The 12911-nt window shown below is 37.5% G+C and overlaps 1 protein-coding gene across 1 annotated transcript in view; it reads left to right on the plus strand.

Annotated features, from left to right (window-relative positions):
- Positions 1 to 12911, plus strand: part of LOC103098613 (zinc finger protein 470-like) — a 74193-nt gene that overhangs the window by 10989 nt on the left and 50293 nt on the right. Inside the window, exons 2-3 of the mRNA XM_056826255.1 lie at positions 5772 to 5867; positions 6663 to 8596. Of these exons, the coding sequence (XP_056682233.1) occupies positions 5772 to 5867; positions 6663 to 8596 (2030 nt within the window). The remainder of the gene's footprint in view (positions 1 to 5771; positions 5868 to 6662; positions 8597 to 12911) is intronic.

A 12911-nucleotide genomic window follows, 5' to 3' on the forward strand; every position in this document is an offset into this window, starting at 1 on the left:
TCATTAGAATCTGCTCAGAAAGGGAATATCAGCCAGACTCCTCAGGGTATAGAATCTTATCATACTCTATAGAGAAATAAAAGGAGAATAAGAAAAGTGATAGAGGAAGTAGAATACTATAAAGGATGTGGAACAAGGGGAGTGATTAAAAGCCTTTATAGAAAAGTAGGAGAAGAATAAGAAGGGTGATGGCGGGAAGGGGAAATTTAAGGAAGGAGAAATGTGGGGAGCGATTAAAAGTGAGGGGGGAAAAGATAAATAAATTGGGAATGCATCTAAAAAATCTATCAAAAGAACAAATTTAAAATCTCTAAGTAAAGAGTAAATTTTAAATTTGAAAATTAAAAAAAAAACAAAGGAGAAATTAATGAAACTGAAAGAGAAGTATTGGACTAATAAGACAAGTCTAGAAGTTTGTTTCCTAAAAAAAAGATAGAACATTGTTTAATTTGATTTAAGAAAGGAAAGAAAAGAATCAAATCACTAGTATCAAAATTGAAATTGGTGAATTTACTTCCAATAAAGAGGAAATTAAAGCATTAGGAGCTGTTATATGACAATAAATCTATCAATCGACGTGAAGTGGGTAAATATTTACAAAAATATAAATTGTCCAGATTAACAAAAGAGAAAATAGAAAACTTAAATAAGATCATCTCAGAAAAAGGAATTGAAGAACTCTTCAAGAAAGTCCCTAAGAAAAATCCCCAGAGCCAAATGAATTCACAAGTCAATTCTATCTAACATTTAATGAACAATTAATTTCAGTACTATTTAAAGTATTTGGCAAAATAGGCAAAGGAGTCCTAATAAGTTCTTTCTATGAAGGATATATGATGATGATTGTTAAGCCAGAAGGAGCAAAAACAGAAAGAACACTACCAGCAAATTTCTTTACGAAATATTGATGGAAGCACTTTAAATAAAATCCTAGTAAAGAAACTAAGGCTATATCATAAGATTTATTCACTGTGACCAGGTGGGGTTTTTACCAAGGATGCAAGGCTGTTTTAATGTTAGGAAACCTATCAGCATATTTGACCATGTCAATAAGTAATCTAACAGAAACCATGTGATTATCTCAATAAATGGAGAAAAGACCTTTGACCATATACAATACCTATTCCTCTTAAAAAACACTAGAAAGCAAAGCAATAAAGGAGCCATTTCTTAACATAATGAGTAGCATCTAAAACCATCAGCAAATATCATCTGCAGTGGGGATCAGTTTAAAGTCTTCCCAGTAAGATCAGGATTGAAGGAAGGATGCACATTATCGACCATTATTATCTGATATGGTACTAGAAATGTTAGTTTTAGCAAGGAGAGAAGAAAAAGAAATTGAAGAATTTCAAGTAAACAGTGAGGAAACTAAACTATCACTCTTTGTGGATGATAGGATGGTATTCTTAGAGAAAAAAATTAGTTGAAATAACTACTAACTTCAGCGAAGTTACGGGAGGAAAAATAAGCTCTCATAAATCATCAGCATTTCTATATATTTCCAATAAAGATCAGTAGCAAGAGTTAGAAAGAGAAATGCCATTTAAAATAACTCAAGAAAATATAAAATACTTGGGAATCTATTTGGCAAGGCAACACAAGAATTATATGAACACATAATAAAACACTTTTCACACAAATTAACTCATCTAAAGAATTAGAAAAACATTAATTGCTCATGTGTATGGCAAGCTATGATAATAAAAATAATAATTCTTTGTAAATTATTTTACTTATTCAGTGCCATACCAATGAAACTACCAGAAAACTATTTTGTTGAACTAGAAAAAATAACAACAAAATTTCTCCAGGAGAAGAAAAGATCAAGAATATCAAGAGAATTAATGAAAAGGATGGTAGCCTAGCCTATCAGATCAAAAACTATGCTGTAAAAGAGTAATCAAAATGATCTGGTACTAGTTAAGCAAAAGAAGGGTGGATCAATGGAATAGATTAGGGGTAAATGATCTCAGCAATCTAGTGTTTGATAAACTCAAAGATCCCAGTTTTGGGTATATGATCTCACTGTTTGGCAAAAACTACTGTGAAAATTGGAAAGCGGCATGGCAAAAATTAGGTATAGACTAATAGCTCATATCCTATATCAAGATAGGTCAATATGGGCCCATAATTTAGATATAATATATAATATTATAAGTAAATTCAGGAAATGTAGGATTTGTAAGGAACTAAATTAAGGGGTTTGACTCAATATTTGAGAATTTTAAGATAATACTGTGGTTGCTGATCTTAAAATTAATACAGCCCAAGTCAGAATGACTTTTAGCAGCTTTTACTTACAGAAAAGAAGATGGAGAGAATGACAGTAGAGAAATGAAAGAGAGGGTAGAGTTAGAAGTCTAGCTTATCACCCTAAATGTTGCTTGGGTTTCTTGCTCAACCAAAGAAGGGCTGTTTAACCCTTCAGTTTGGTGTTGAATCAAGCAAGGGTTCAACCCATGTGGCCTCCTCCAAGAAGGGGAGGCCTCTCTGGAATGAATCTCTCCAGATGCCAGGAAAGGAAAGGCCAGCTACTCACTCAACCAAGAAACAGTCCAAGAGCTGAGGTCCAAGTCGAAGCCAAGGTCCAAGTCCAAAATCACCTTCTAGAGGCAGGTCACCAGCCGAAGCTCAAGCTGAAGACCACTCTCTAGTTGAAGAAGATCGGGACTTATAATCATTTTTGTCCCTTCCCCTTTTCACAGGGGCCAATCACAGCTTCTAAATTGTCTAGCACTACCCATGGAAGGCAATGTCTCTATGATTCACACCTCTCATCCTCTGAAGGTGTAAACTCTTATCAAAAGGATTCATAATTTTCTGACTAATTGAGTTTCTGAAGGTTTGAACTTTTAAGAAAGCGATTTGTGAATTCTTTTACTTGTTAGCTAACAAAGTGTTAAATAGAGGTGTTTTCAGTTTTTGGCTGATTAAATTAATAGTTGCCGATTGATAGACAAAAATGTTTGATTCATACTTCACAATCCCTCTATAATTCTTTGGGACATTATGAATCATTTAACATAAACAGCTTATACCTCTAAAGATCTAGCTAAAGGAAAACTACAATAGATAGAGAGAAGACAGAAATAAAAGAGAGAGAGAGCAAAACCAGTGTTTGCTAGGCACATTGACAAAAAGGCCAATTACGGATCAGTCCTCCTTGGCATAAGAGTTTACATTTAGAATAAATGTGTTCAAACCCCTTCAAAGTTCAATCAATTACATCCCAAAGTTCATTCTGGATGTTTAATGGAGTGGAGGTTTCTTTACAGCACTTTATCTAAACTGTTCATTTTCTTGATTCAGGGAATTATCAATCTTCTTTTTCTGAAATCTTTTCTCAAAAAAGTTTAAATCTTGGATTTTATGAGAATTATACAGATTCTTTACCTGTCAGATCTATTGTGAAGGGGAGGCTTTATGACCAAACAGGAGATAGAGAACATTACAAGATGTAAAATGAATAATTTTGACTACATTAAATGTAAACTTTTTTGTATAAATAGAACCAAAGTAACCAAGATTAGAAGAGAAACAACAAACTGGGAAAAATTGTTTTATAACAGATTTTTCTGATCTCATTTCTCAAATATATAAATCACTATGTCATATTTATAAGAATCCAATTCATTTCCCAGTTGACAACTGGTGAAAGGTTATAAATAAGCAGTTTTCAGATGAAGAAATCAAAGCTTTCAATAATCATATGAAAAATTGTTATAAATTCTTCTTGATTAGAGAGGGAAATTAAAAGGACTCTGAGATGCCACTTTACCCCTACCAGATTGGCCAATATGACAGTAAAGTGACAAAGGTTGGAGGGGATGAGGTAAAATTGGGAAACTTAATGCATTGCTGGTGGAGAGTGGAGAGAAATTTGGAATGACTTCTAAAGGGATATAAAGCAATGTACACCTTTTGATTCACCAATACCACCACTAGGTCTGTACCCCAAAGAGATCAGAAAAACAAGAGGAAAGAACCTACTTGTAGGAAAATATTTGTAACTGCTCTTTTGGTGTTAGCAAAGAATTGGACATTGAAGGGATGTCTATCAGTTGACAAATGACCAAACAAATTGTGGTATGTTATGGTGACAAAATACTATTATTCTGTAAGGAATGAGGAACAGGGTCATTTAGAAAGAGCTGGAAAGATCTACATGAACTGATTCAGAGTGAAAAAAAGAACAACTAGGAGAACATTGTGCAGAGTAACTGTAGAATGATTTAATGGTGATAGACTTGGCTATTCTCAGCAATACAATGATGCAGTATAATTCTGAGGGACTTATGACAAAGAATGCCAGAGAAAGAACTGTTGGAGATAGAATGTGGATGACAGCATACAACTTTTCAGGGATTTATTTGCTTTTTTTTTTTTAGGTTATGGTTTTATATGATTATTCATGTACAAAATAAATAAGTAATAAAAATTTTAAAATATATAAAATTGTAGCTCACAGCCTTATTTTCTTTTTTTTTTAATATTATTTTATTTGGTCGTTTTCATACATTATTCACTGGAAACAAAGATCGTTTTCTTTTCCTCCCCTCCAATTCCCCCCCCCCCCCCCTGCCTTTCCCTCTCCCATAGCCGATGCATGATTCCACTGGTTATCACATGTGTTCTTGACTCGAACCCATTTCCCTGTTGTTGGAGTTTGCATTATAGTGTTCATTTAGAGTCTCTCCTCAGTCTTATCTCCTCCAACCCTGTAGTCAAGCAGTTGCTTTTCATCGGTGTTTTTACTCCCACAGTTTATCCTCTGCTTGTGGGTAGTATTTTTTTTTTAGATCCCTGCAGATTGTTCAGGGAAATTGCATTGATACTAATGGAGAAGTCCATCACCTTCGATTGTACCACAATGTATCAGTCTCTGTGTATAATGTTTTCCTGGTTCTGCTCCTTTCGCTCTGCATCACTTCCTGGAGGTTGTTCCAGTCTCCATGGAATTCCTCCACTTTATTATTCCTTTTAGCACAATAGTATTCCATCACCAACATATACCACAATTTGTTCAGCCATTCCCCAATTGAAGGGCATCCCCTCATTTTCCAATTTTTGGCCATCACAAAGAGCGCAGCTATGAATATTTTTGTACAAGTCTTTTTTGTCCATTATCTCTTTGGGGTACAAGCCCAGCAGTGCTATGGCTGGATCAAAGGGCAGACAGTCTTCACAGCCTTATTTTCTACGTAGTCTAGAAAGATTATCTTTATGCTTCCTTCATTCTTCCCTCAAATTACAGGCCAGATGAAAAGAATGGAAAGGAAGGGAATAAGCATTTCAAAATACCTGCTGTATGTCCTCTTCTCGGTAAAGGAGGTCATAATTATCATTAATTTTATGACATCCCTATGAGTTTAATAGTCTCACTGTCCTCAATTTATAGTTGAGGAAACTGAGGCAAATAGAGGTTCAATAGCTGCCCTGGGGCACCCAATTTCTCATCTCTCTGAGGCTTTAATCAGTTTATTTTTCTGACTCCCAAGTTCTGATCTCTTACCCCATCACTATCAGGTGCCTTTAATTTCTAGATAATAGAGGTAGAGGAATGTACCTACCCTTCTATTAGAAGAGTTAAATAAAGATGGAATTTTCTGTTTGAAAATGGTTTCTATGATCTCTGCCTCCTGCAAATGTCCCAACAGTGAATACAACAGAAATCATCCTGTAGGCCTTACTTCCATGCCCGCTTTCTGTTAAGAGGATTGTATTTTTTATTTTTCTCTCTTGATTCTTTCCTTCTTTCTTATTCCCAGGGCTTCCAGTTCCTAGAGAAAATTTTATCTTTTGTTTTCTGCAAAGGAAATCACCATGCCTGCTAGAGCAAAAAAGCCCTAGGAGCTTCTGTCCAGGTGAGTGAAATAAAAGCAGATATATAAGGACTGTTATCCCAAAAGACTTTTATCTGTTGTAGTGAAGGGAGAGATGAATGATGGACTCAGTATAGAGTATGATATATACAGTAGATCATAAAATAAGATGAGTATTTAGTATATCTGCATTAAATGGCATAATATCTTTGCTTCTGTGGAGAAAAGAAGAACATTTATATTCCATTTTGAAAATTACTGAATGAGAGTTAAAGAGTGAAGTAGTCTCTCTGCTTAGCATAAAAAATTTATCAAGAATGACCATGTGATAGTGCATTCAAAATGATGAGAACAGAATATCTGGAAGTTAACATTACCTGAGATTCACACAATCATAAGAGTAATTGACAAGTGACTTTTTATTAAAGATAGAAAGGGCAATGGAGAAAGACTGTCCAATCCTGTGGACAAAGCATGCTCAGGTACAGGGTTTGAACTGTAGTCTAGCTGTAGAGAGGTTGGTCAGGTCATTCCTCCATTCTAAAGTCATGACCTGAGTTGTGAAGTGTGATGAGAATCTTGTGTCTGCCTGAGTCACAGGTCTGTTGGGAGGTTTCATTGGTATTGTTTGTGAAAGTATTTTTTAAATCGTCCATTTTGCAGATATGATCAAATGGTGTATCCAAAGACTGCTTATTTATGTTTGAAAACTCCTTTTTGCCTGGGAAAATAGAATAAAAATCAGTTTCCTTTCTCCCATCAGAGGAACTAACTTACATTTCTTCTGTATGTGTGTGTCCTTCCTTCTGTGTTTATATCATTTTTTATTTTGTTCAGAGGCAGAGAATAAGTTTGAAGTGAAGGAGATGTCTACAAACCTGAGCGTTTTGGTGGAAGGATCTGACCCACAAAGATGCATGAATGAGAGTCTCTCTGACTTTATTTTGAGAGAAATCTGTGACTGTAATATCAAGGGAAATAAAAATTCAAAAAGTAACGGTGAATTTGATGAAACTGCAAAGAAATTTGGCCAGTATTCAATCCTAAATCAGTATATGAAATTCAGCTCAGGAAATGACCTTTGTCAGGATAGTGAGTATAGCAAATGCTTTCCTGCAGAACTAGAACTTATTCAGTCGGCTCCAAAACCTCCTGAACTGTCCTTGTGTCAAGGTAACTTAGGGGGAATGACCTTTCGTTGGAGTTTAGACCTCATTAGACATCCAAATATTAAATGTGTAGAGGTGGTTTCTGTGAGTAATAAAGGAGGGAGACCTTGCAGTCAGAACTCTGAGCTTGCTGAACATCAAATAATCCACTATGGAGAGAAACCTTATGAATGTAAACATTGTAGGAAGGCTTTTGCAAAGAGGGACCATCTTGATGCACATCAGAAAATCCACACAGGAGAGAAACCTTATGAATGTAAACAGTGTGGAAAGGCTTTCACTCAGAGGGACGGTCTTACTGTACATCAGAGAATCCATACTGGAGAGAAACCTTATGAATGTATACAGTGTGGAAAGAATTTTACACAGAGGGGAAATCTTGCTGCACATCAAAGAATCCATACTGGAGAAAAACCTTATGAATGCAAACAGTGTGGAAAGGCTTTCACAGAGAGGGGCCATCTTGCTAAACATCAAATAGTCCACACAGGCGAGAAGGCTTATGAATGTAAACAATGTGGAAAAGCTTTCACAGTGAGGGGCTCTCTTGCTGCACATCAGAGAATCCATACTGGAGAAAAACCTTATGAATGCAAACAGTGTGGAAAGGCTTTCACAGAGAGAGGCCATCTTGCTGTACATCAGAGAATCCACACTGGAGAGAAACCTTATGAATGTAAACACTGTGGAAAGGCATTCACACTGAGGGGCTCCCTTGCCAGACATCAGAGAATCCACACAGGAGAGAAACCTTATGAATGTAAGCAATGCGGAAAGGCTTTCTCACAGAGGGGTTCTCTTGCTGCTCATCAGAGAATCCACACTGGAGAGAAACCTCATGAATGCAATCAATGTGGAAAGGCTTTCACCCAGAGGGACCATCTTGTTGCACACGAGAGAATCCACACTGGAGAGAAACCTTATGAATGTAAGCAATGTGGAAAGCCTTTTACGGAGAGGGGTTCTCTTGCTGCACATCAGAGAATCCACACTGGAGAGAAACCTTATGAGTGTAAACAATGTGGAAAGGCTTTCACAGGGAGGGGCTCTCTTGCTGCACATCAGATAATCCACACTGGAGAGAAACCTTTTGAATGTAAACAGTGTGGAAAGGCATTCACAGGGAGGAGCAATCTTGTTGCACATCAGAGAGTCCACACTAGAGAGAAACCTTATGAATGTAAACAATGTGGAAAGACTTTTACGGTAAGGGGTTCTCTTTCTGTACATCAGATAATCCACACTGGAGAAAAACGTTATGAATGCAAACAGTGTGGAAAGGCTTTTACACAGATGGGCTCTCTAACTGCACATCAGATAATCCACACTGGAGAGAAACCGTATGTATGTAAACACTGTGGGAAGGCTTTTACACAGAAGTGCAACCTTGCTGCACATCAGAGAATCCACACTGGAGAGAGACCTTATGAATGTAAAGAATGTAGAAAGACTTTTAGATGCAGCTCCAATCTTAGGAAACATCAGAGAATCCACACTGGAGAGAAACCTTATGAATGTAAACAATGTGGAAAGCCTTTCAGATGGAGGGACAGTCTTGCTGCCCACCAGAGAATACACACTGGAGAGAAATCTTATCAATGTAAATAATGTGGAAGGAGTTTCACACAGAGCTCTCATCTTGCTGCACATCAGATAGTCCACATTTGAGAGTAACTATGAATGTAAACCATGGGAATGCTTTCACACTGAATGGTCATCTTGCTAAATATCGGTGTTGTAAAAATGGAGACTTGAACCCAGGACTCCATTTCTCAGAAGTCCTTGCTCACTTCCCAAAATGCCTTGTAACCTCACCTGGGCTGAGAGCGATATGGGGTATTTAACCTGGCTGTAAAGGCTACTGGCTTTTTTTCCTGTTTCTGCTTCCAAGCAGACGCGTCTCTTTCATGATGTAGGTGAGGTTAAATGGGCCTCTTGGTCCACCTAGCACGTGCCTTTCTTATTTGTATTTTCCTAAATTCCTTATCTTAAATAAACCTCTAAAAATATAATACTTCTAGACTGAAACTAATTTCTACTTGCCTCAGTTTCCCCCCAAATTTTAACTGTTACAGTGTCCACATTGGAGAGAAACTTTATGATTGTAATCAATTTGTATAGGCTTTTACATAAAACTCCATAGTAGTTTCATGTCAGAAAATCCTCATTGGAGAAAAACCTCATGAGTGAGGCTGAACTCATACTTGCCACTTTTATATTATTTAACATCAGAGAATCTGTACTATAGAGAATGTGGTAAGGCCTTCAGGCAACAATACTCTCATTTCCAACCCAACAATTCCTTTTGGATAAAAATCTCATTACTGTCATGAATGAAGAAATACATTGAAATCTAGAGTCCAGAGTTTGTTCAATATGAGAAAATGTCTTCTGAACAAACTAGTTCTAGATCGACTCCCTATAGGAAGGATTTCAGCCAGAGATCATCTCTTACTTCATATCAGAGGATTCATAGTGCAGAAAAACCTCACGAATATGCTCAAGTTGTATGTGTTTTCCTCAGGAGGAGGGTGATAACTATTATTTAGCAAAATGCGAATTATAAGAAGTCTGAGGGACCACCCCACATCTTTTAGATTGGCTATTGTGACGGAAAAGGAAAGTGACAAAAGTTGGAGAAGATGTGGAAAAACAGAGATACTAATGAACTATCCAGTAGCGTTGTGAACTGATTCATTCATTCTAGAGAGAGCAATTTGGAACTATGTCCAAACGGTATTTAAAAAAAAAAAGGAAAAGGACCTATATATATTAAAAAAGAAACAAAACCCTGCTCTTTATGGGGTGACAAAAGAATTGGAAAGTAAGAGGAACCTCATCAGTTGGCAAATGGCTGACTAAATGGTGGCATATGATTGTAATGGAATGCCGTTTTTACAAATTAATGAAGAGAAGCTCAGAATAACCTGGAAAGACCTGAGAACTGATACAGACTGAATTTAGCAGAACTAGGAAAACACTGCACATTGTGACAGAAATATTTATGCTGAACAACTGGGAATTGAGCTATTCTCAATAATACAGTGATCCAAAACTATCCCAAAGGACTCATAAAATGTTTCATCTGTTTCCAGAGAAAGAACTGATGGCGTCTGAATCCAGACCAAAGAAAAATTTTTTGGCTTTTAAAGTCTTTGTTTTGTTTGAGTTAGTTCCACAGAAGGATCAATATGGAAAAATGTTTTATAGGGTTCTAACATGCAAAATCTATATAAGATGGGTTAACATTGCTTTGGTGTTGAGGAGAAAAATCTTAGACTCAAAATGTTTCTTATATTTTACATATTTTTGCACATAGTTGTCAAAAAAATAAAATGTGAAATGATGGAAGTGAAGAGTTGTATGATCAGTAGTAAACAACATTCTATCTGGAATGAAGGGTATACATGGAATGATTACCGAAAGGACTTCCTTCACCTTGAGCTCATACTCAACAATTCACGGGACACATAATGTTGGAGGTAAGGTTTGATGTCTAATTCGCTAGGAAAAACATTTTGCTGTAGCACAGGCTTCATAGCCTGTCCTGCAGAGAAGCCCTGATTAAACACCCCGAATTATACACTATGCAAAAAATACTACAATGATAAGGACGTTTTCTCTGAAATCCTAATGCTCGTCATTCTTCCTCCTCACTATTTGTTGGTATTCATGTATTACAGTCTTTATTTCAGCCATTCCCTAATTAGCGCCCACCTTATTTTCTGTTGGTTTTGTTTGTTTGTTTTTGTTGTTGTTGTTGGCGGACACATAGATCTTACAAAACAAACAAAATGAGAGTGCATAGGGAAGATGTGGGAGGGATAGGGGACTGTTCTCTGCTCTTCAGTCCATTCTATCCAAGGACTCGGGCTCATGATGCAGTTGGTTGTTGTCCAAGACTTCTAATGAAATAATATGGGAGGATTTGACTTTGTCTCTCTAAATATCAACTAATGGGGACTCAGGGGCCATCCTAAGGTTGAGCTGTCACACCAAAGAAAAAACAGGACACAACTCCCTTCACAAGCAAGAGGCAAGGCGCACTGGGAATGGTGAAGGAGACACATAGTTTGCTTATGGGAATCTCGTGCTCCCAATGAGAAACAATATTATCTTTGGAGAAATAGCTTCACATTCTTATTGGTTAAAATTTGAATGCTACACAATAAAACATTTCTATAAGATGAACAAAGTCCAAATTATTCCGCCCTCTCATAATTCCTTCCCTCCCCTCTAATCAGAGAAGAGCATAAGAATTTCACTTGCTCTTATAGCTCACAAGGAAACAAGGAGATTTAAGCAGATCTTTTCAATTTTCCCCTTTCAAATGTAGTCAATTAAATGTATTGCTTTTAACATCAATATCATACAATATTACATGATATAATATTACACATTATGTATACATCTATGTTATAGATTATAATATAATTAATATCATCATTTTATAACTCCCCCATTTTTATTTCTTTCATAAGGGATAGTCAAATAACTTCAGAATCAAATATGATGCTTCAGAATTAGATTTATAACTGAAATTAGACTTGACATTCATGAACACATGATTAACATGTGATGATAAAATACATGATTTTTTCAAATGTGTATTTTTTCACCTTTTAAAAAATTTAGTTTGTAATGTAGCAATATCCCAGTGAAATCCAGCATCCCTTCCAGGGGGTAACTTATTGAGTATTGGAGATGGCCAGAGTCCTAACACACACACATACACACACACACACATGTCCCCTGGTACATGTGTGTTATAGTCCTGGGAGCCAGCATGGTACAATAGGAAGCAAGCCCACTGTTCTTGGACACTTCAGTCCCTCGTCCAAATCCTGTCTCTGCCATTTATCGTTGCCTCAGGGTGGGCAGAATAGACTTTCTAGGACCCCACACATGGGACAAAGTTGTCCAATTGAATATTCTTTCACTAAAATTTCATTATTTTATTCACATAAATTGAGGGCCAATCCTGGTGAGTTAGCAAGAGTGTGTTTGACATCACAGGGCCTTCATCTGAATCCCTGGAGGGGAAATGTGGAGGGTTAAAAGGAGGATGTGGACAAAGGACCAAGCTGTGCAGGGCTGCTGAGGGCCAGGAAGGTCTAGACATCAAGGCAGTGACCCACAACCTGGGGTCAGGAGCTTAGCAAGAGGAATGGAGGTTTTGGGGTGACTTGCTGGCCCTCTCCCTCCTACCTCTGCTCTTCTCACCTCACAGTCCCCTCAGCAGATACCCTGTCCTTACTTTCTCCCCTAACTCCCTCTCATGTGTCCCACTCTCGGATCCTGGGATTCTTCTAAGCTGATCCTCAGGCTCCCTTTATCCCCCAGTCCTCAGGAAGCCATCCCCCTCCCTCTGCATAGTCCCTCCTACTCAGGTATGTCCTTCCTCCACTCCCACACCATCAGAGGTGATTGCTCCTTTTGCAGGCCAATGAGGGGATTGGACTCCATTTCCAATAAGAGTTAACATTAGAGAATGCTTCTTTGGGGCCAGGCACCATGTAGAGGGCTTTACAATCACAATCGCAGTGACCCTGGGCAAGTCATTTAACCTTCTATCTGGTTTTCCCTGTCTGTACAATGGGGTGTTAGGAGCTCCTACCTCTCAGGGTTGAGAGGAGGATTAAGTGAGAAAACATTTGTACAATGCTTTGCAAGCCTTCAAGCGCTGTGGAATGCTGGCTTTTGCAATGAGTATCATTCCTTGGAATTCAAGTGGCCTAGTAAAGACAGTAGGAGAAAGAAAACACGTTGACACTGTAGTGGCTTCATTTTCATTCAAATTGATATTCAAGAAAGAGCAGAGGAAGTAACCAATGGACAGGGCCCTGGACGTAGAAGTGGGGACAACCTGGGTTCACATAATGCCTCAGATGCTTCCTACTGTTATGCTTGAAATTGT

Source organism: Monodelphis domestica, chromosome 4, assembly GCF_027887165.1.
Source record: "Monodelphis domestica isolate mMonDom1 chromosome 4, mMonDom1.pri, whole genome shotgun sequence".
Lineage (NCBI taxonomy): Eukaryota > Metazoa > Chordata > Mammalia > Didelphimorphia > Didelphidae > Monodelphis > Monodelphis domestica.